Source organism: Emydura macquarii, unplaced genomic scaffold, assembly GCF_026122565.2.
Source record: "Emydura macquarii macquarii isolate MOO-44397 ecotype Brisbane River unplaced genomic scaffold, CSIRO-AGI_Emac_v2 contig_2473, whole genome shotgun sequence".
Lineage (NCBI taxonomy): Eukaryota > Metazoa > Chordata > Testudines > Chelidae > Emydura > Emydura macquarii.
In genome coordinates, this window is record NW_027132610.1 from 5,541,570 (window position 1) to 5,566,240 (window position 24,671).

The window sequence follows — 24,671 nt, forward strand, 5'->3', positions numbered from 1 at the left end:
CTGGGTGGACACTAGGTGCCCTGATTCTAAACCAGGCATGTACCAATACCAAAATATTGAAAATTGACAAGTGATTTGAGGTGTATTAATTTTTAGGTCTCCACACTGAGATGCCTTAATGAGACCTGATTACCGAAAGGGCTGAGCAGCCACATCTGGAAAATCAGGTTGTTTTAATGTATCTCAAGTTGAATAGCCACAAATTAGGATAGGTCAGTCACTTTTGAAAGTCTTGCCCCAAACACATAAATAGAATTTTATATTCCCTAAAACTATAAACTTCTAATGTCAAATTAAACTTGAAGATGAGGAAGCAAAATAGTACTTTTAATCAGTTTTTCCATATAAATGCTTCCTGTATTTTTGTATCTGCATACCTTTTACAGTATATGAAATATTATAAAATAGTCCTGGTTTATTCTGGAAAACCTGCAATTTTATCAAATTGTTTCCACATATGAGGAGCATTTTATTAAATATCTGTTAAGTCAAGAAGCAGTTAATAATGCCTCATGAATTCTTGCATTATTGTGTCCTTTTCTCATGCAGTAGGATTTTCAGGAACAGTTTATAATCTTATTTTATGTCCTCATTGTATTACAGTTATATAGGAAAGTTAGTTCAGTGCCTCTGGTCCCTCATGTTGAAGTATTGCAACAATAATTCCAGACTTGCCATCAGTGTTTGTTTTCTTTATCAGCTTGAGAATACCTCTTGATAACTCAATGAGTTTTCCAATCATCTTTCTCATTTCTTGCTGCAATAATAGTCACAATTTGAGAACAACATGAGCTGGTACCTTGCTGTTCAATATTTCATAATATTGGAAATTTATCTTCTTTTTCTCACTCTTTTGCAGACTTACTGTTAGCTAATTCCTGTGTTATTTCTTTCTACATATCTTCATTTATAGTCCCATATTTCTTTCTTTTAAATATTTTCTTGCTTTCAACTTGCTTGATTTTCTTTCAGTTCGCTATATTGATACCTTAAATCTTCTTTGCCATATCTCATTTTGGTTTTAATTTGTTGCTATCTTTACCTCAAACAGCATTCAAATTTATTCTTCAGGGAAGTCTATAAATATACCCTAATGAAAACAATGTGTAACATTACAAGAAAACCCTGATATTTGCACTATCTAGGGATTTTTCTAGTCAGCTAGCATATTATATGTCTGTACTGAACCACATTATCTAATTTACAAACAGATCCTACTTCTACTTAAATTAAGGGCAAGACTTTTATCATTAATTTCGGTGGGATCAGAATCATGCCTTTGAAACTAAAGCCTGTGGGATGTTGATCATGTCTTTCTGTTTATTTTGAGCAGCACAGAAGACACTAACAGTAGTTAATGAACAATTATTTTCTGCACTGATTCTTCTTTCATGAGCACATTTGTACTGTAACCCTGATCTCTTGTAATGTAACAGTCGTGGGTTGATGAGGAAATGTTATGTTTGACTAATTACACTCCCCTTTTTTCTGCACCTCTTTGCTCAAGCACAGGCCAAAGTTCTGTCTGTCCAAGACATTTCAGGGGGAAGAAAGAGATATTACATAGAATAAACCTCAGAGCTATGGCTCATAAAACCCTGATTATAGGTGTTGATAACAGCTGCTAATCATCCTTAGAAAGAGTGTACCATACAATTTATTAGTGAACAAACATTTAATATATACACAAACATTTGAAAACTATATTTGGAATATTATTAAATAACTTCCTAAACAAAACTATTAGGCAGTAAACCTATTGGTGTACTGAGGTGTGGCCCTTTTAGGAATAGGTGTTTGGGGAGATGATCATCAGAACCCATCTGGGAAAGGGGCCAGGAGACCAAATCATATGACTGGCTGCTTGGAAATGTAAACGAATACTATCTGTTCAGTCAGGAGAGAGCCTGGAAACAGGAGAGACTTACAGTGAGACTCTCCTGTGGTAGAGCCTAAGCGTTGGTAGACTAGAAGGTATAGAGACCTACAGAGTGGCTATGGGAAAAGGAAACAGACCTTATTTGGATATAAGGTGAGCTGTCTTGATTTGAGGGACAATCAACCCATGGTAAAGAAAAGGACTGAAATACTGCCACTGGTGAGAATTTTACTGTCAGATTGGCAGTGAGTGGGGAATCACTGGGTTACAGTGTATCTTTATACAGACTTCTCCACTTTGTTGCTCTTACATATATTTCAATGCAAGGTGTCAACAGAACATATACTCTTTTTTTACTTTATTGCACACATCCGCATTCCACTCTAATATTTTCACAGAGATGATTTCTCAGTCTCTGTAATGTGGCCTCAAAATGTGTGTGTCACCTGGATTCTCCAGAGCCTGAGGAGTATGGCAGCCCCCGAGGAAGATGGCAGTTCTCCTCCAAGCACTTCAGAATCTCCTCAGCAAACCATCAGGGTATGTCTACACTGCAATCAGAGGCTCTGACTGCGTTTTGTGTAGACATACCTGAGCTAGCCGTAATCTAGGTAGCTCAGGTACTGGTAGCAGTGAAGACTCTGCAACACGGACTTCAGAGTGAGTTGTGCAAGCCCATCCGAAACCCTGGGTAATTACTCGGGTGGCTAGCCCATGCTGAAGCCTGTACTGCCATGGCTTCATTGCTCTGGTACTTGAGCAAGCTATATTAAAACTAGTTTGGGTATGTCTGCATGTGCTGCAGTCACCCTGTAACTTCAGTATAGATAATCCCTCCGAAGATCCTTGAAGCCAGTAGCAAATTCCAGTGCCTGGGCTAATAGATGATTGTCTCCTTTGTTTCTAGAAAGACAAAAAATCCTATCCAAAATGATACAGATGTTGAAATCCAGCCCACACAACAGACACATCTTTGTCCTGTGTCAATCAGCCACTGAGTCCAGAGGTTTGTCTCCAGCTCCTGTATTTATAACTTTTTCTCTCTGAGCTCTGATTGGCTCAGAGTTCTCAGATAGTGAATGTGTGGAGTCTGCTAGACAGCTTGTCCTTAATGTCTATTTTCTGTTGTAGGCTATATGACTAGCTTAACCTTTATTATATTCAGCTGTAACACAAGGAACCTACCGGCCTGTATCCTGTAAGATTAGTTTAAGCAAGTTAGCATAAGTATAGTTAAGTATAATAGGCCTACAACCTTTGGCATAGATAAATGGCCAGTTACCCTTAGATTTTGGGAACTAGGAATAGCTTGCTCAGTGAAAGGAGTTAAAAACTAACGATAAATGGCAACCGCAAGAACGTGGAAGTAATAACCACAAATCTGCTTAAGCAAGAAAAGACAGTTATGATGAGTTAAATGGCATTAATATGTATTAATATGTAAACCTATAGGATAAGTGTATCCCAATATTATGTGGGTGAGGAAGTTAGATTTGGTCATGGAAGGCTGAGCATTAGCATGAATATTCATGGTGATGTTCAGGCCCTATAATATGGCGAAACATCTTGTAAAGAGGGAGCTTTTTCTGTCCCTGTTAGCTTTCCACCATTTGACCCTTCATCTCTATTGTTATCTACCATCAATCTTGGGCACTGAGGAACCTGGAACACCAGACTCATTTGGCACGCCAGAGATAGGGCTGGTCCTTTGTCTTTTACCACCAGGTCCTCAAAGAAGAGTGTAAGTATGCAAATCTAAGAGCTTATGCAAAGAATGATTCCACAGATATCCCAAGTACTGTATTATTCCTATCTGTTTATGTGGGTCAGAGTCTTTCTGGCTTTATTATTGATCCAAGTAAAAATCTCTAAGGCTTTACTTTGCACTCAGTATGAGTGTCTTTGCCATACACTTTGAGGGTTCCTAGAAAATATTGAACTCATCGGTTTGAGTTCTGTGTAGCCTGATTCTGGAAAAAGAACCTTATTACTTTCTGATCAATTGGCAATAAATACAAATATTATTTCCCTTAAAAAGGATCAGGCAATGCTGTACAGCTTCAGAAACATCTATGGAGCATATCAAGTAATTACCACAACAACACTCCTCCAGATGTCTCTGGGCGCGGCTGACTAAGCTACCCTGCCCTGCTTTCTGCATATTTTTAGCAATACAGAGGATTCAACTCAGATACTACATTCAGATACGATGGTGATGAGCATAATATAAGTGCCTATATTGAATAGAATAGAACTAAAATGTCCTCCCCACTGCTTCTCTCCATTTCATTGGATTTAAAGTAAATCAAATGCTGCAGCGTCAGTTTGTGGGTTACAGTAACTCTTTCTGGCATGGTAAAGAAAATGCGAGAAGTGTCTGGGTGCTTTGCTTTGTATTGAACCGAAGTTTATTCCTCTCAGTGTTGTGTCCTTGTACAGTAGGTATTACATATCAACATTTGCAGCAAGATATTTGCTTCTCCTTGTAAAGTATATTGAATAATTTACAGAACCAAGTGTTGGTGTCCAGGATCACTTCCTTTTTATAGAATAATTTTGAAAGAAATATACAAAGTACATACTCTCTGATGGTTCGGTGGTTATGGCACCGGCTTGGGACTTAGATTCAGGTTCAGTTCTTTGGTCCTTCAGGATTCCTGAGTGATCCTGGGCAAGTCTCTTAGGCCCAGATCCTCAAGATCCAGCAGCCTCCAGATCCTCTGCTTATTAGAATTGTTCATAGCCAAATTTTTCATGTTACCAACTATGCACCGGGGAGAGGGGAAGAGGAAGAGGAGAATGAAACAAGATGATGGGTAAGAAGGTAGAGCGGACTGGGATGAAAGGAAGGAGAGAGAAGGAGATGGACCTAAGAGATATGGTGGGGGAAATGACTGAGGGAGTTGGCAAAGAGAGAAGGAAATGTGAATCCTGAGAGAGGTTGAGAGCCAGAGTCTTCACAGAGAGACAGAGGAGAAGAGAAGTCCTGGAAGTTAAAAATAAGAATTAAAAATGGAAAGGAAAATCAGAAAACTTCTCCCCCTGTTGTGTGTCAAGCACTGTCACATTCCAAATAAAATATACCACCAACCGAGCGAATACACAATCATCTGATCTTATCAAGTTTTGATCTATGTAAGGGTTTGCGTGTGCAAAACTACATTGCTCACACTTTCTTGGAAAGTAAGCATAAAAGATGGGAGAACATGGGCAATACAAATTCACTTTTGAATTTAGTTGATTTTTTTTTCTTCCTAACCAGGCATCTTCCTGTTTTGGCTGATGAAGTATCTCAAGATCCAAAACTCAACTACTCTAACTAACAGCTTTCTTTCTTGTACCACATTTTTCTTTTTTTCCTCAAAAACACATATTATTATTAGAAGGTATTGGGATGTCCTGTCATACAAATATCCCATTGCCTAAGAAGAATTGTCTGAAAGTCAGCGAAGAGTTTTGAAGTGCTAACCCCACTTAAATCCTATAGTGCAGTTATCTTCATTAATAGCGTAGGGAGAAAAAAAGAATTCTATAATGATCCAACTTAACACATTAAAAGGAAATAAAAAGTCCAGTAAGAATAATGCACACATTACTCTTTTATCTTCTCCACAGACTGGAATGGGACATTTACATGTTACAAAAGAAGGACTTCGACTGGAAGGAGAATCAGAATTCTTATTCCCTTTGTATGCCAAAGAAATACGCTCTAGAATGGTACGTAGATAATTGATAAGCCATGATAAAAGAGAATTAATGTACAGAAATCCATTAAGAAAATCAGTAATATATATAAAATGTTTGTGTGCATGTATACAATATAATGGTATGTGTGGATATATATAAATATAGTATGGTGTAACATGGTATAAAGATTTTATCAGCATGTGACTGAGATTGGTGCTCAGATGTTAGGACAGCACTAAGATACTGTGGTGACATTTACCAACATAAAATACTTAGTCATGTTGCTCTTGAGTGATAAAGTCCTGATTGAGTTATGCAGGTTGTTCCAGCTGAGTTGTGTTAAAACTTTAGGAATATTTTAGAGAGTTTTAAGATGTTTTTATTGAGTCTGTTTTTGTATCTCTTTACCTGTAAAGCCAGGTATCTTGGTAATCATTAGTTCAACTGTTAAGAGTTTATAGGGAGCCTTAAATATCTCTAAAATGACCAAAAATAGCTTTTGTATACCTCAATTAAAGTTCCATTCTTGAGGATGTCCAAGGCTGAAGGTAAGTGCTGGATTTAATTGAGGAGCTGGGAATCGCCCATTCCAATGATACAAAGCTCCCATTTCTATATCTGTAAGACACAAGATAACAGATTTTAAGTTTGTGAAATCTTTATGCATAAAAAAATTGTAACTCTACGATTGGACTTTGCCTACCCTGACTTCAGACAGGTATAATTTTATTTAGAGCCTTGAGATGGCTGGTTATGAGTCACTGTCTCTTTTTGCCCTTCTGAACTGACAGTCATTCAACATTTGGGTTTTTTAAATTATTCTTTAATGCTTTTGAGAAAGAATTGCCCATGGCTTCATCTCTTTGTGTACCATTTCAATATGTATTTTCATCAAATTGTTTCTTTGTTATGATTTCTGTTCCTAAATTTGTCTCTTAGGGAGATGGGCCATTTAAAGCCATCACAGCAGCTTTCTCACTTGCCTTAATAGTCTTCCTTCTTGGAGTCTCAGCTTTTCTGCCCTAATGAGGTCTACAAAGTGCTAAGAAAATATACAGCAGAAAATGCACTTGCTATGCATCTCTTCTGGAGTGTGTTACTAGTTTATGCCTTAATTCTGAGTCCAGTGCAGAGACCTTGATGAAACCTTTGCCTCTTAGCTAGTACATATACATGGGACAGCAACACAGGAAGAGCTCTTAGAAATGTGTTACTAACTTTTAAGTAGTCACCAGTATGTGAATGGTCACTGAAGATCCAGAATACAGTTTATCATACTGGACCAGATTGATCACTGATTTATTTTATTACATTCAGCAGCAGCAGTCAGAAAAGTGCATTGGAGATGCCTAGATTTGTGGCTGATTTGTAACCAATATATAAACATGATAGTTTTACCTGACAGTTTCTCGTGATCTTTTTTCTACACCTTAAATATAACTCCTTGTCCTTGGATATTCTGGTTAAATCATTGCCTACTGTTCTTCCTAAGCCTCGGAGGCTGGCACAATCTCATCTCATGCTGCCTTTCCTGCCCCTTACTTATAATAAAGGGTATTACAGACTTTTCATGAGTTAATCATTCTGTTTCCATACTCTTAATTTTTAAAGAAAATTTACTAATCTGCAATAAATCCTTTTACTGATTGGCATCTTGTTTTGGGATATCCTGTCTTCCTTGTTATCATATTCCCAAGATTCTTGTTTGTTTGTTTTTTAAATTATGAACAGCAGAGGGCCCTGAGACTGAGCTCTGAAGTGACCCATGAGGAATCCTCAAACATTGGCCCCTAAAACTCACCATCCAGCCCTAAGAAATGTTGCACACTACTGCTGAAAACCCCAAGATGCCTTCCAACTCTGCATCATCCTCTCTGAATCCAAAAGCACCAAAAACAGAGGCGATCTGTCTCCCCCACTTCTACAAATAAAACAGTGCCTCAGCCTCATGGAATGCAGCTGATGGCAGTACAATAGATTGCCACAGATACTGATGAAATTAAATCTACAGTTTGCACCATACAGATTACTATGACTGAGATTCAGAGTGCACTACAAGCTCTATCCAGATGGATGGGTGAAGTAGAACACAGAATGTCTGAAGTACAAGATAATTTCAAGGAGAACAAATTACAAGTTATGAAGAATTGTAATGATATCAGATCTATTAAGACCAAGCTAATTGATCTAGAAAGCCTCTCACGATGATGCAACATCAGGATTGTGGGTGTCCCTGAGTCAATAGAGAAGGGCATATCATCTGAATTTGTCCCTAAACTGATAACTAAGTTGATGTATCTGCTGGTAGATTTTTATTATAGAATATGCACACCGAGTCTTTGCCTCCAAGTCAGCTCCAGGAGCTGAGACTAGAGCATTGATTGCAAAGTTCCTGAAGTTTGCAACTAAAGAACTTATATTGTAGAAATCCAGAGAAAAATAGGAGCTGTTATGGGCAGAACCAGCAATTAAAATTCTGTTCTTTCAAGATTATGCCCATGATGTGGTTGCAATGAGGGCAGCTTTTAAACAAGCAAAAACAATTGGACTAGGAAGATGGACTTGAAGTCTTTTATTAAGTACCCAGCAATGCTCCACAATAAGAATGGTAAGAAGATAGCAACATTCAGTTCTCATTAAGAGACAGAAAAATACCTCAAAAATCTTTGAATTCCTGTCTTGCAAGAGGAGATATTTATGGAATGATCCAACCATATGGAATTTATTTGTCTCTCAGATCTGATATGGTTGCTCATTTGTTCAACAACTTCATTAATGATCTGAATGATGTGGTGGATTGCATCCTCAACAAGTTCATGGATGACAGTAAGCTGGGGAGAGTGGTAAATACGCTGGAGGGTAGGGATAGGATACAGAGTGACCTAGACAAATTGGAAGATTGGGCCAAAAGAAATCTGATGAGGTTCAACAAGGACAAGTGCAGAGTCCTGCACTTAGGACAAAAGAATCCCATGCACTGCTACAGATTGGGGACCGACTGGCTAGGCAGCAATTCTGCAGAAAAGGACCTAAGGGTTACAGTGGACAAGAAGCTGGATATGAGTCAACAGTGTACCCTTGTTGCCAAGAAGGCTAACAGCATATTGAGCTGCATTAGTAGGAGCACTGCCAGCAGATCAAGGGAAGTGATTATTCCCTTCTATTCAGCACTGGTGAGGCCACATTTGGAATATTGTGTCCATCCCCTACAGAAAGGATGTGGACAAATTGGAGAGAGTCCAGCAGAGAGCAACAAAAATGATTAGGGGTCTGGGGCATATGACTTATGAGGAGAGGCTGAGGGAACTGGGTTTATTTAGTATTTATTTAGGGCTTGATCCTGCAAGGTGCTGAGCACTCTGGCCCTGATCCCGCAAATCATTTAAGCATGTGCTTAACTTTAAAGTCATAAGTATTCCCATTGACTTAGATGTACTTAAAATTAAGCATGTGCCTTAATGCTTTGTTGGATTATGGCCAGAGGGCTCTGCTCCTACCAGGATTAAGTATTTAGAACCTGGGGGTTGGAAGGAAGCATCAAAAATCAAGTTCCATTTCTAATATTTGGGAAATTCAATAGAAATCATTGTCTAAAGCTTTTATTTCTCTGGCCCTGTTCTTTATGTTGAGATTTTTGTAGTCTGAAAATGCAAATTAAATAGATGTAGATTTTTTGGGGGCTGTAGTTCTTTGAGTGATTGTGCATATATGCATTCCACTTAGATGTGTGTGCACTCAGTGTACTTGAGTCAGAGACTTTTGCCAGCAATACCGCTAGACATCATCGTATGTGCCTCAACTCTCCTCATGCACCCAACTGAGGGCACATAAAGGGTGTGTCTACCACTTCCTTCTCAGTTTCTACTCACCCCCTGTGGTGGGAGTTGGAACTTTCTGTAGCTTTGCTAATGATTAGCCAGCCGTTCAGTCTTAAATCTGTAAATAGTTCTACAGTAGTGTTAGTTTAGTTAGTTCATATATTAGTATAGTTTAGTTATGGATTTCAGGGTAAATCCTGGGGATTTATTATGAAAAAATCCCAGGTTTCAAACAGTGTGCCATGTGCAGGAATGTGTTCCCTATTGTTATACTTGTCTATTTACCTCTATTTCTAGTTTATTTAAACAATTAAACAAAAAATCTAATTTGCCTATACAGTTCTTAGTGTTGGCTCACATTATCATGGACAGACACAAAAGCTGTTTTATCCACCTAGGGGAAGAGCATGTGAGGAACAGTTGTCCAGTTTGTACCTTTTTCCCTAATAGAACAAAAAAGCTGAGGGGCTGCCATTTGAAAGTCCACCTGATGAAGAAGACCATGTGTCCTATGCACCCGGCATTAGAACCAGACCCAGTGTGTGACCCAATGGACACTAAATCAATAAGGAGTGCCTTCCCGGTGCTTGCCTGAGACGCTAAACACAAGTCAGTGAGAAACATCATTCCTCCTTCTCTGCTCCTGCCTCCTGTAAGCAGCTGAAACATTCTTATGTGGAAAAGTGCTCAAAATCTGTATCTTCACCAAAGAAATCCTCTAGTAAGTCCTCCAGAACCAATCTGAGGCACCATAAACATAAGCACTCACTGGCTCCATTTGAGGCAGCACCATCGACTCTAGCTTCTCCAGGACTGTTGAGTCCAGTGTCTTTACTGGTCCCATAACCTTTATCAATCCAGACTATCTTGGCAGTGCTTTTATACTGTCTCTGCCCAAAACACTAAAGTCCAAACTAGTCACAAAGTATATTCCTGTCCAAAACTTCCTGGACATATGGCCTCATGCACGTATATGTCAGACTTCACCTACACTGTCTGCAGTTTTGACTCCATTTGGTGTATAATTCAGCAAGACACTCTCTGGACATGCAGATTTGCCTGCCTGCATGAGTCCATCCGTCTATGCACTGTGGTTAGAATCATGGAATGCTTACAAAAGTGTTCCCTTCCTGCCCTCAGAACTGACCACTCCTCTTGTAACAGACACATCAGTGACAGATTGGGGTGCCCATCTTGACATACTGACGGCACAAGTTCTATGGTCATCTCAAGAAGTCTCTCTCCACATAAATGTGCTGGAGCTGCAGGTCATTCCTTGAGCCTTCAAGAAAATTATATCCACTTTAGAAATAATCAAACAGGTTGTCCCGGGGGTGGATTGGGGAGACGGAACCCATTTTTGCCTGCTCGTTCCACCTTGATGCTCCAAGTGAGCAACGAGGGGGTTACTTTACAATTCTTTTATCCGTAACAGTATGTAAATGTATACATTTTCAGCAACTCCCCATAGACCCTTATTTGATTACACTGACACCTATAAAATGAATATAACAACTACATAATTAATACAATTATACCCGCCCCTGTTTGTTGTTTACAGGATTACCATACAAAGGTCAGGTACATCACCTTAAACATATAAATTTTACACTAACATTCTTTGAAGTAAAGGCATGCCAGGGGGAGAAGGAAGGTAATGCTTTCTTCCCACCAAAAGACCTTGCACAGAAATAGCAATAGGTTCATCCCCTGTGCAGATGGCCAGGAAGCAAGGAGAAGAAGAGATAACAGACTCTAACTAAAATTCACACCAATTAACAGAAACAAGATTTGCCGTTGCCTTGTAATTTAGGCCTGACCACTTATCCAGCTTTTAACTCTTTATTCTCCTACATCCACCAACAAGAGTCAGGTAGTGCAAGGGCTTATGAACAACACCACTGCTATGTTTTATCTCAGCAGGCAGGGGAGTGCCAGATTCATTCTGTTACGTAAGGTCGCAATCCACCTGTGGAACTTACGCATCACAATTGGAGTCTCCCTGAAAGCTTTCCATCTTCCAGGAGTAAAAAACACCATTGCAGACTCTCTCAGCAGGGTTTTTATAGACTGTCATGAGTAGTCCATCAGAAAAAATATCCTCCTTCAGATTTTCCTGTGGTGGGGATATCTGATAATAGATTTCTTCGCAACCAACCTGAACAACAAATGCAGAAAGTTTTGCTCCCCAGTTGGCTTCAGTCTGGGTTCTATGTCAGATGCTTTTCTCCTTCCTTGGTAGATGCATGCCCTCCAGTTCCTCTAATTCCCAGGGTAATCAGGAAGCTGAGAAGAGACAAAGCAACATTGATCTTAATTGCATCAGCTTGGCCAAGACAATGCTGGTTCACAGATCTGCATCAACTTTCCATCAGGCCACCAATAACACTTCCCCTGCTAATGGATCTTCTGTCTCAGAATCAAGGTTTGTCTCTGCAGCCCAAACTTCAGTTTCTCCACCTCACTGAGTTTCTGGCTAAATGCAAGTGAAAAACTGCTCCAGAGATTTCCAAGCTATTGTGATAAATATCAGAAAGGACACCGCTGGAACCACATATGCAACAAAGTGAAAGAGAGTTTCCATTTGGGTGCAGTCACAATACCTGTCACCACAGCACATGGACATTACCCATATACCAGATTATTTGTTACAGTGGAAATCACCGGGCCTTTCAATGAGTTGTGTGAGAGTTCCCCTGGTATCCATTGTAGTAGTTCACCCAACAATAGAGTTCTCAGTTTTCTCTCTGGTGTCCAAGATTTTTGAAAGGCCTAATCAATGTCTACTTTCCAGTCTCTGATCCTGACATGATATCTCAACCTAGTTTTATTCAGATTAATGGGGGCCCCATTTGAGCCCCCTAGATACAATTTTGTTATCTCTGCTATCCATGAAAAAACTGTTTTTGTGGCAATTACTTCAGCGAACTGCAAACTGTTAGCCAACCTGCACTATACGGTTTGTTATAAAGATAAAATCTCTCTCAGACCACATCCTAAATTCATACCAAAAGTGATATCAGTTTTTCACCTAAACCAATCTGTTCAGCTTCCAGCAATTTTCCTAAACCTCATCTATCCAAAGTCGAGGAAACACTTCATACTTAAGATGTTCATAGAACTTTGGCATTCTACCTCAACCATGGTAAGGCATTCAGAACCTCTAATAGGCTTTTAATAGCCTAGGCCAAGAGAATCAAAGGCCAACCGGTGTCAACTCAATGTATATCACACTGGATCTCTGTGTCAAGCTATTCTATGATCTTGTGAAAGTGTCTCCTCCAGCGAGAGTAATAACTCATTCCATCAGGGTCCAGTCCAATTCGTCAGCCTTTCTGATCAATGTTTTCATAACAAATGTATGTAAAGTGATCATGTGGGGTCTGTACATACCTCTTCCAGATGTTATGTCATCACTCAAGCGTCTCGTGACTAAGCCAACTTTAACAAATCCATGTTGCAGTCTCTGTTCAGATGATTCAAAGCCTCACCACCTGTAAGGGAACTTCTACAGAGTCACCTGAAATGGAATGTATACATGCACAATCACTCAAAGGAAAAAAAACCAGTTACTTACTTACTGAAACTTGTTTTTTGAAATGTGTTGTCCACATATAAATTCCACAATCCTTCCACCTTCCCTGCGATTTTGGTTAATAATTTCACAAGCAGAACAAAGAGGAAGGTGATGCACAAGCCATTTTATGCTCTTGGCTGCATGCACGAGGAGAGCAGGGGTGCATGTGCTACCTTGTGGTACTACTAATAAAAGGCTCTAACTCGAGAGCATTGAGCACACACACACCTGAAATGGAGTGTATATGTGTACAACACATCATGAAGAACAACAGTTATTGTAGGTAAGTAACCATTACTGTTTTGTTTCAGGTCTTTTTTTTATTATTGGTTAGTTGGTTTGGGGTTTTATTGTCTGCTGCATTGAAGTGTGAAATAACTGTTGCTCCATTATTTATCACCTGCTTGATTACAGCCACCTTGACAGAATGGCTAACTTGATTAGGTGGGTTTGCTTTATTTATAACACAATGTTATATTTCTACATTAAACGCAATTCTGTCCTCACACTGGACCCAGTGGACTATTCACACAAAGTTAAGTATGTGTGTAAGTGTTTCCAAGATCATAACATTAATGTTACACAGTGTTAGTCATCATTCATTATTTTTCACAGGACCAATTTTCTGTTGGAGTGCAGGAAGTCTGGGACTCAAGTGATAAACTTTTATGTTAAGATAAATTGTCAGCAATTGTATCTGTTGGGTCAATATTATAGATTTTAGTCACTTTAGGACTAGATTTTTAAATTATTTTTGTGTATTTTGCATAAGGTGTTTTTTGTTTGCTTTATTTTTTAATTAAAAAAAGATTCTGGCAAGCAGAGATTAAAAGGTTCAAACCTCTAATGTTATGGCATCTCAGCAGGAGATCTTATCAAATTCTTACCTAGTCATCCCAGATATCAGATTTTAATAGTTTTTTCCTCTCCTACAAGAAGGGAAAAATCCATATTTATTGTATGAACTGATTCCCATAAGATAATATATTATTTGCAATGTGGTTCTCTGAAATATTACATTGTAATGTTTTAAGGAATTGATAATTGCGTCGTACCACATTTTAACTGTAGGCTGATGCCATCTCCAGATGTATCTTCCATATTTTCTGTTTTAGAATGGCCAGAAGTCTGGAATAGTCTGGGGGGAAAGTGGGTGGGATCATAAAAATACAATACTGATTTCCACATCTATCTACACCTCTAGAAAAACGTAGATTTGGAAGGAAAACTTGGAGTAATTTATTGATAATAACTGTCAATTGAAGGTAGTCCAAGCCAGGTGCACCACCCCTCTAAATGGAACCCTGTTACCATGGTGTTGAGAGGGGGAGCCCCAACATGTGCCTGGGGTTGCCTCGTAACTTGAGGGGGTAGGTGATTCCCCCCACCCTTCCTAAATGGAGCGTTGCCAGGCACACCAGGGCTCTAGGCTTCAGGCCTGTGGAGTGCGTTGGTGCTTGGAGCTTCAGCCCCATGTAGCACACTAGGGCTTCAGACCCATGGGAGGCATGCCAGTACTCAGGGCTTCAGCCCCACCAGAATTCGGGGCTTCAGCCCTACAGGAGACGCCAGGGCTTGGGACTTCAGTCCCTGCTGGATGCCCCAGCACGTTCAGCCCTGAGCCCCAGTGTGCCAGACAAGGGCTGAAGCTCTGAGCCTCAGTGGGCTCTGCGGGGTTGAAGCTCTGAGCTGTAGTGTGCTCCACAGGCTTGAATCCCCAAGTCCCAGCATGCCCCACAGTCTGGTGAAAAGCCTCTGACGGTCCAGATTTGGACTGCAGCCACCTATTGACTAATCCTAGCCTTGGCCAACTAAATGAGAGCTCGAAACAAAAAATATTAATTCAGCGACACTATACCAGATTAATGTTTTCATCATGACTCCATACTTTGGCTGGTTTTGTATTGCAAAGGCTCTTCTAATGACTTTGTTAATAATATATATGGCAATGATAAATTATATAAATTGTTTTGAAATTGATTCATTCTGCTGAATTCACAAATCTTTCTCTATACTGTAGGACTCATCACTACTTCTACAGTCTACTCATAATGTGACTGTGAATGCTCGCAATTTGGATGGCGAAGTCACAGGCAGATTAAACGTGGGTAAGTCTAAATTAATTTCCTTTGTTTAGCATTTTGTACTGTTTCTAATGAGTATTTGTAAAGAGCTTTGAAGATATAAAGATGTGTATACATGCTAATTGTTCATTATAATAACCACATTTGACTAGTCCATCTGCCACACAATATGTACTAAGATCATAGTTCTCACTCACCAATTAATCGGTAATTTCATAAATATATAAAGCATTTGTTTCTTGAAGGTTTTGACAGGAAAACCAAAGATTTGGTTGTCTGTTTTTATCTCACTGTCATTAGCTTTTTCCACAATTATTTAAATGGCTCCACTTTCTGTTTCTCTTTCACACTCTTTGATGTATATGATTGTACTTGTTTAAATTAGGCATTTTAGGGGTATAACTGCTTGGAGGAATTTGAGTGCGGTAAATTCAAATGGGATATGGTCTTGAGTGCTTGCTTTTACATTCACTATAATGGTGTATCGTGCTTGAGGCAACTAACAGAGCTGTCTAAAGTAAATGTCCTTGTACAATGTGGAGCAAATTAAGTAGAGTTCCTGAGTTATGTCTGTTTCTTCAAATTCTGATGACTGCTGGATTATCTACCCTACAGAAAACTCTAATATTCTCTTCCTTTTTGAAATATTGGGTTGGTTCTCTGTGAGCCAGTGCTGAGGCTGGTCCTGTCAGCGTGTGCCAACAACGTGCTCCTCGCGGTCCAGGACCCGGGCGACCTGGCGTGGCTGGAGGCCTGCCTGGCCATCTACTCAGCGGCCTCCTCCGCCCGGGTCAACTGGGCCAAGAGCTCTGGCCTGAAGGTAGGGGCCGGGTGGCGGGCAAGCTCCCTCCCACCTGTGCTTCAAGCCATCTGGTGGAGTGCGGGTTCGCTGCTCTATCTGAGCGTTTACCTTTCTGCCACCCATCCCTCCCTGGCAGAGAACTGGCAGGATTTGGAGGACAGGGTGTTTGGGTGGCTGTGGAGATGGACAGGACTGCTCCGGTGCCTCTCCCTTCAGGGGAGGGCGCTGGTGCTCAACCAGCTGGTCCTGTCCATGCTCTGGCACCAGCTCAACACCCTGGTCCCAACCCCGAGCTTCCTGGCCTACCTCCAGAAGACGGTTCTGGCATTCTTTTGGCCAGGACTGCACTGGGTCTCTGCAGGGATCCTGAGTCTTCCCCTGGAGGAGGGCAGGCAGGGCCTGTGCTGCATCCGCAGCCAGGTCCACGCCTTCCGCCTCCAGGCCCTGCAGAGACTTCTTTATAGTGCAGGTAGTCTGGCATGGAGCCATTTGGCGCACGCCTTCCTCCGCCGCCTCCGAGGGCTCCGATATGACTGGCAGCTCTTTTATCTCCAGCCAAGGGGTCTTCCGTGAGACCTCTCCGAGCTGCCAGTCTTCTACCAGGACCTCCTCCGGACCTGGAGGCTGGTCTCGGCCTCCAGGTCCCCTTCGGTCTTGAGGGGGAGGATCTCCTCGCGGAGCCCCTGCTACACAACCCCCAACTCGGTGTACAGGTGGCGGAGGCCCCCTCGGTGCGATGGAGGCTGGTCTTGGCAGGAGTCACCAAGATCGGAGACCTCCTGGACTATGACCAGGGGGACTGGGTGGACCACAAGGCGCTGGCTCGGCGCATGGGGCTCTCCACCCTCCGAACCCCCCGGTGCGTACTCCAGGAGGTGAGGACAGCCTTGCCACCGCTGCTCAAGCTTACCTCAAGCAGGTCCTGCGAGAGGGTGCTGCCCACCCACCCCTCAGCCCCGGCCCTCCGGCACTTTTCATCAGGCCCCGGCCCTGTGAGCCCACCCGGCCACCCCCTTCCCATGCACTGAGCCGGCTGCACAAGTTGCAGCCAGTCCCCTTTCAAACCGTGCCGAGGGCTCATCTTTACACGCTTGTGCTCCACCCCTCCATTTCCTCACCCTCGTGTCCGCCCTGACACCAAATGGGGGCCCTAGGATGGGGGAGGGGCCTTTAGCAGTAGGCGGGCTTGCGCCTGCACCCCCCCCAGACTCAGATAGTAGCATCCTTGTATAGCCGTCAGGGCTGGCCCAGTCACAGCTGATGGAGGACCAAACCAAGATGCTGAGGTCCTGATTGCAGTGCAGTCATAACACATATGCTCAACTCCTCCTGTGGCCCCTACAGAACGGCGTTCCATGCCTGTCCCACACTTTCCCCTCCCCCACATTCCTGTCAAATTCCCGACCTGTTGTAATACACCTTGCACTTCACCCCTACAGACAGGCTTCAGAATGACAGCTAGACTTACACACAACTGTGAGAGCCTCAATTCAGAGAATACTTCTCAGTATCATGTCCCTTTTAAGAAATGTAAATCTGTGTATTGCTGTGTAATAAACATTTACTCTTAGAAATAAAAAAATTGGTCACCAATGTAAAGAAAAGATGTGGAGAAACTGGAAAAGATCCAGAGGTGAGTAACAAAGATGGTCAAAGGGATGGAATGCAAGCTATATGAGCAAGTCTGAAGGAACTGGGTATGCTTAATTTAGAAAAGAGGAGATTGACGGCAGACATGATAGCAGTCTTCAAATACTTGAAAGACTGCCATAAAAAAGATTAAGAAAAGTTGTTTTCTCTTGCCTCGGAGGGCAGGACAAGAGGCAATGAGTTCAAACTACAGCATAGCAGTTTTAGATTAAATCTCAGGAAAAACTTTCTAACTATAAGAACAATAGGACTGCCTATGGAGGTTGTGGAAGTGCCTTCAATGGAGGTTTTCAAAAGAAGACAGTATAGCCATCTGTCTTGGATGGTTTAGACACAAAACATCTTGGTAGGGGGTTAGATTTGCTGACCCTTTCGGTGTCTTCTAGCCCTATGCTTCTGTGCTAGTGACACAAATTCATGCAACATCACACCCTGACGCAAGGTGATGCTCTAATGGTGAGCATGCACCGTAACAATTTAGTATGGTTGATGCCATGATTGCAGTTCACAGAATGATAGTACCAGTTCACTGAACATTTGCAAGCGTCGCTATTTTAAAACAAATGTTAGATAGAAAATATAATTTATAATTTCACAAAAAACTGGATGGTATTCCAGTTACAAATGTATGATTACATAATTAATCCCTATTTTGTCTTTAAATATTTCTGACACATCTTCAAAATCCCTTTTCATTTATCGTTGGAGCTAATTATAAAGATCTGGATCACTCCTCTTTGAAGAATAGTCTCATAACAATTTATCAAACCATGTTAAGTGGTTGCAGAGTTCATATCTCATTTAGGTAATAATTAACTAGGAGCATGAAAGGTGCAGTATTTCTAATTCTACTTTATGAATACAACTCCTAGATTATTTTGCCATAGTCACAGAAGTTACTGAATTTGAAGGATAAGATTTTTGCAAATTTGTAATACTGTACTATTCAGATGCATGAATAATTCTTTATTCTTTAAAGATATCTTCAAGTCTAAATATTTAAACAAGACTAAGGTCTCCAGACTCTTTATATGTTAATTATTTTCCAGTTAATTCAATATGTTGCTGAAGAAAGGCTCCAGCTAGAGCCAGAGCTTCAGAGTGCTGACTGCACAGCTATTTTTACAACACCAACATGAGCCCTGCTAGCCTGAGTCTGTTGACCAGGCTGGGATGCTTGCTTCTGTGAGCTGTGAAGACATACCCTCACTGTATTTGGAAACCCAACACATACACCTTGTAGGTGGTAATTTCAAAACGAGAAATGAACAGAATGCTAAACATATAAAGCAAAATTAGGAATATGATTGAAAATCAAAAAACACTCAGGGAAATATTAGAAAAAAAGATGATACAAAATTGTGGAAAGCAGATTTAACTTGTCCCCTGAAACAACTTATATAGTGTGAAGCTTTTGAGAGTGAAGGAGTGCTCCTTGTGTTGTCTAACACACCATTTCTATTTAAAATTTTAACAGCAGAAATGTAAAATGTAAATGTAGATTAAAAATAAAGTTGAATTGTATTAAACACATCTATATCAACTTATTTCTTGATTAAAAAGGAAATCTACTGCTTAAGACCAAATCTTCATCATCACAATATAAAACAGACTTCCAGGGTTACAATGTAAAACAGACTTCCAGGGTTACAATAAAGGGACTTATGTATGGCCAAACCTTTATGCTATGTTAGATTGTGTATTTTAATTTATCAGATGGGCACCTGTAGAGATTTGTATACATTTGGAGAAATAAATAATTAATACTGCAGAATATAAAAAATTTTCACTACTGACTGAGTGTGATTAAGAATGACTGCATTTTGTGAATTAGCAAAGTAAGAAAACAAGCACAGTGAAAAAAGCAAGTGTAACATATCACAATGAATTGTGTTTCTTTGACTAGTTTTAATTTATTATACTACTTAGTAAATGTTTTATAGTATGCTTTCTTATTAATAGAATTAAACAATAACCTCAATTAGAGTACATAATAGAAATCAGATTTTGCATAATATTAATGAAAATTCCAAAATGCATAAAAATAGGCATTTCCAGTAAATAAACATCAACTAGAAAGAGGAAGAGATTTTTTAAAACATATCCATCAAATATAATGGTTGGTATTTCCACTGAGTAGCTGACTACCAGTAACAATAATCTGGCATTTCTAAACAACCACAAGTAAGAAAAATATTATACATCTAATGCGTAGAATAAGTTGTTAGATTTGAAAAACAGATAATGCACCAAAACCTGATCTTCTGTGATGGTAAGATGTCATCTTTGAAACTAACTTTTTTAGATGATAATAAATAAAAAGTAGTCTATAAAAACAAAAAGCATACAGCAATTTGATTTAAAATTATTTCATATCCTTGTATAGACGTGTTTGTTGGAAAAGATTGGGAAACCTATGCATTTTATTATCCTAATTTTAGGCTCCTAAATCCTTATTTTGGCATGCTTTATTTGCCTCTGAAAATCAAATCAAACTTCAGCCTTCTAACAGCAGCTGCTTTTATATTTGGAAGGCTCTAAAAGTTTTATAGTCTACTATGGATAAAAATCAATTTTTTAAAATAAAATAAAATTTTAAAAAAATTAAATTACATAATTCTTCTTTTTAAAAATAAACTTGTTTAAAATTAAATGTTAAAATATGAAAACCTATGTTAAGGCCAAAACTTATTATAATATATTAAAATTATATAAATTAATTTAAAAAATGCTGCAGCAAAGAGTCCTTCTCAAATTTAATGTGTTAAAGGGTGCTGCTTTTTTAATTATGTACAGAATTAGATGGAAAAAATCTTTAACATCCGAGGTTATCTTAAGTGTTATAAATATGTCACAATGTCATGAAATGTGTGAAGTAAGTAGCTATATTATTTACAATCTTTACAGTGGATCAAATGCTGGCATTTACATTTTTCTAAATGTAAGTACTTTCAGTCTATGTTGTACAGAAAAGCTTTTGCCTTAATTACTTTTGGTTTCAATTTAACTAACTGGTACAAAGAGAATATTTTCTTCCATTTGGACTAGTTCATTCATTTACCTAGGGAGGTAAACCTCCCTAAACCTCTCCATCCTTGTTTTTCAAGGCCTGGCTTGACAAAGTCCTGGCAGGGATGATTTAGTTGGGGTTGGTCCTGCTTTGAGCAAGGGGTTGGACTACATGACCTTCTGAGGTCCTTTCCAACCGTAATCTTCTATGATTCAAAGTTGAAAAACCAGCTGGGAGTTGTAAAACCAGGAAAGCTTGCTTTCCTCTGCCAATCTGTGAATAAAAACTAGGTGGGAGAGGATCACATATACCAATTATAAAAACTAGAAGAAGATGGGGCCAGATTTTCAAAGTTGTTTAGGCACCTAAAGATTCAGATAGGTGCCTAGTGGGCTTTTCAATAGTGCATAAGCAGGTTAGGTGCCTAACTTCCATTAATTTCAATGAGAGTTAGGCATGAAATTTGTTTAACATCAGGGTTAGCAAAAAGAAGAACAAAATTTAGTGTAAAGGCTACATATGTTTGCAAATCAACATGTTTTAATGGCTAGGCCAACCAATGAGAATGAACCTTATTTTAGGAATATAACTAAAAAATCAATTATTTAAATCAAGGTTTTATACTTGCTGATTTAAATTATGATTAAATTCATGGTTTTAAATCACTTTGATATAAATCAATCTACCCTCCCTTCTGGCAAAGAAACTGGCTTTGAAATACTTAAAAGTAGCTGAAAATTCCAGATCCAATATATCTTTTTCCCTCTTCTCCACTTCCCAGTCACCAAAGGCTTCTGGCCAGAGCACAATGGGCTTGTCTACACTTAAAACGCTAGAGCAGGACAGCTGCACTGCTCTAGCGCTTGAATATAGACACTATCCATGTTGAATGGAGGAGTTCTACTATCAGCGTAGGTAATACACCTCCCTGAGAGGCGGTATCCAGTTTGATGGAAAATTCTTCTGTCAACCTAGCACTGTCTAAACAAGGACTTAGATCGGTTTAACAACACTGCTCAGGAGTGTGGATTTTTCACACCCCTGACTGATGTATTTAAATTGATCTAATTTTCTTGTATAGATCAGGCCTAAGAGATGACAGATTCAAAGTGAGGGTCACTCTCAACCATACTCAGCAGCTCACTTCACCCAATTCTAACCCTTCTCTGACCAACACATTCAGTATTGCTGACATTAGCTAAATTCAACTCAATAGGGAATTTCTCCCACTCAGAATAACCATGAGTTACCATATCTGATGCTCTGTGGTGCCTATTCTCTTCCTATGGGAGGCAGCTCAGTTATTTGCTGCATTCCTACTGAGCCCCTCTGGCCACACTCCCCTATGATTGGCAGTTTAATGCTGTTGTACCTGATGTTCACAACTCTTCCTAGCCTCTGGTGTGGTACTTGTCCTGTGGACGAATCTAACACTTCTACACTTTTACCTTACAGTTTGTGCAGATAACAGTTCTACTTGTTCTGGGCAGTAGGGCTTCTCTCAGCCTGGGCAGCACACAAAAAGTGATAGGTGTAAGGAGAGATGGGTTTTAGCCTGGAGGATCTGTTCCTATTTAAGCCCTCCTTAGGGCTACATCAAGGGTTTATTGTCCACTTCAAAGTTCTCAAACTGGGAAGCAGGCCTGAGGGGTGCGGATTGTATTCGGGAGGAGAAGCTTTAAGAAAAAAAACTGTACTGTGCACATTTTATCCACAGCAGTGAACAACTAGCAATGCTGATTCCTCCAGACATATCAGATCTTCAGCTGGCACTGTGCATTTTGATGGAGTTCTGTTAAGCTTGCATAGCATTATACAAAGTCATTGCCATCTGTAAATTAATCCGTTTCCTATGACGCGATGTGCACATATAAGCATTGACCATAATTGCAGTTTTGCTTTTGTTCTTATTACAGTGGATTGTTTTCTCTGTCTGAATCAATGCCTTACTGATTTTAAAATTTAGTGAGAGTTGCATGTTCGTTTTTTTAATTGGTATATGTACTTGTATGATAGGAGGGAGCGTATAAACTACTACCGACACAAAGAAGCGGGGCACGATTGAATAAGTTTGAGAATCACTGGTCTACTTCAACCTCAGGTCTTCAGTAGTGCCCATGGGGCATCTTTGAAGCCATTCTGAAGACTGAGGGGAGAAGTCCTTCTCCAGGCTTACTTGTTATGTGGCTAGCCAACTAACTACTCAGGCAACATGTTGGGCTGAAGATTTGGACCTAAGAACATTAAATACTCAAGACAAGAAATGCCAAATTAAGGTTGCATGTAATTTAACTTAGTTGCTCATTAAGTGATTCCTATTTGCTCTTTTAGAATGCCAATATTATTTATTCTATTCATAGTATATTGGTCACCTGTCCTAAGTAGTGTATGAGTGCCATAGTTAGAACTACTATAAACATTTAATATTAACTATTTGAATAATACTTCCTTGACTAATAGAAATCATGAGACATGTTTAAACAATAATGACTGAGGTGAAGGGCATTTCTTGGTGATTAAATAACCTGAAAAGTTTGATGCTTAGAGCCATTATCCTCAGCTGATCATTAAATCCTTGGAATGGTGTTGCTATTATGTCATTTTGTGGATCACCCAGACTAGTAAGGGGTTCTGTCACCTCCTGCTCTGGGTGCCTTTATGCTGTGCAGCTTTGATTCAGAGCCCTAACACCAGTAGCCAGCCCACAAGCACAAGGTCTCACCCTGACTTCCACCAGCCTCATTACTCCTTACAGGGTGACACCAACAGCCATTCCACTCCTGAGTCTCCCCAAATCCGTACACCCTGAGTTCTTAAATACCAGCCACTTTTCCCCTCTGATTCCTCACCCCCGAAGAAATGGAACCAGCTCCCAGGCACCAGTTTACTTTTGCACCCATACTCGAGACAGTTTGTACACCAAAGATCTGCTTGGAGTAAGAATAAACAAAACATTTATTTCATGGAAAAATCATAGATTCAAAGATAAAATAGTGAGAAATAGCAAACTTATACAAATTATACAGAAAATAAACATAAAAATGAAACCTCAGGCTTTACACTTTCAAATTAGATAAGATCCCTTTTGTAATACAAGTTATCTATTGCCTCTGAACAGTTTCTCAATGTACCCTCTGCTCTAGAAGGGATCCAATGTTTATGGACAGCACTAGCCAAGTGACTGTCCCTCAGTTTCTGGTTGAAAACTTCAATTTGAAGCCGCCTTTTTAAAAGGCTTCCTTCTACTTCCTCCACTTTTTTTCCTTCTCCTGGCATGGTGATTCGTAGTTATTCAGCCTGTGGTAAATTCCCTCTTGAGTTGATAGCCAGGATGTCTCAGTGTTTTCCCATTAACTTTAATGGCCCATCATTTGTCTTTTCATGGGTTGTACAATGCTAGGTGCTTGGAGCTAGTCTCTTTTGATTGGGGAAGCAGCCCCTCTTTGCCTGACTGCTCACCATCTTGCTGTGAGGTGGAGCTGAATGTTGCAGCACAAATTAGGAGCATGCTTTTATATATACATAAATTCATAACCACAGTCTGTGTACATCTCTCATAATGACCATCAATTTCAGAACGTTAAAAGCTTTCATAGAAGGCCTTACTTAACATATTTTTATAGCACAATAACATTGTATACCATCAGTTAATTCAACTGCTTATTCTTTCGGGTTCAAGCTCTCTCTGTTTTCCGCTTGGGGTGTCTGGACCCTGATTTGTCACAGTGTTGCTATTATAAGTTTGAAAAACATAGTCATGTGGATTTTTTTAATGAGTGGTCCAGTTTCAGTTGGTATGAACAGGGTCTTGCTAAAGAATTATTGCTTTGTACATTAGCCAGAGTGCTTGAACCATTGCTCAGCATTCCATCCAGCTTATAAACATAAGTAATTGCAGTTGTGGAACTTTTATGGGGAAAAGTTTGGGATCATTTCTGGGATATGATCCTGTCAAGGTTTTTACATTATATTTCAACAAAAGAGTTATAAACACTTGTGCCTACCATAGAAAGTGATTCAAAACACAATGTTAGAATTTTAGAATAAGTGCTTAAGGCTGATTTAGGTACCTATTTTACCATAAGAAGTATCTGCAGTATCTTACTAGCTCGGTTCTGTGAAATTTTTCAGTTGGGAGCAGCAGATATGCAATTCCCATGAATG

At 39.8% G+C, this 24,671-nt stretch overlaps 1 protein-coding gene across 4 annotated transcripts in view; it reads left to right on the forward strand.

Annotated features, from left to right (window-relative positions):
* Positions 1-24,671, forward strand: part of SGCG (sarcoglycan gamma) — a 150,469-nt gene that overhangs the window by 50,453 nt on the left and 75,345 nt on the right. For all 4 annotated transcript variants that reach the window (XM_067562868.1, XM_067562869.1, XM_067562870.1 and 1 more), the window contains exons 3-4: positions 5,495-5,596; positions 14,982-15,069. In XM_067562868.1, coding sequence (XP_067418969.1) covers positions 5,495-5,596; positions 14,982-15,069 — 190 coding nt within the window. The remainder of the gene's footprint in view (positions 1-5,494; positions 5,597-14,981; positions 15,070-24,671) is intronic.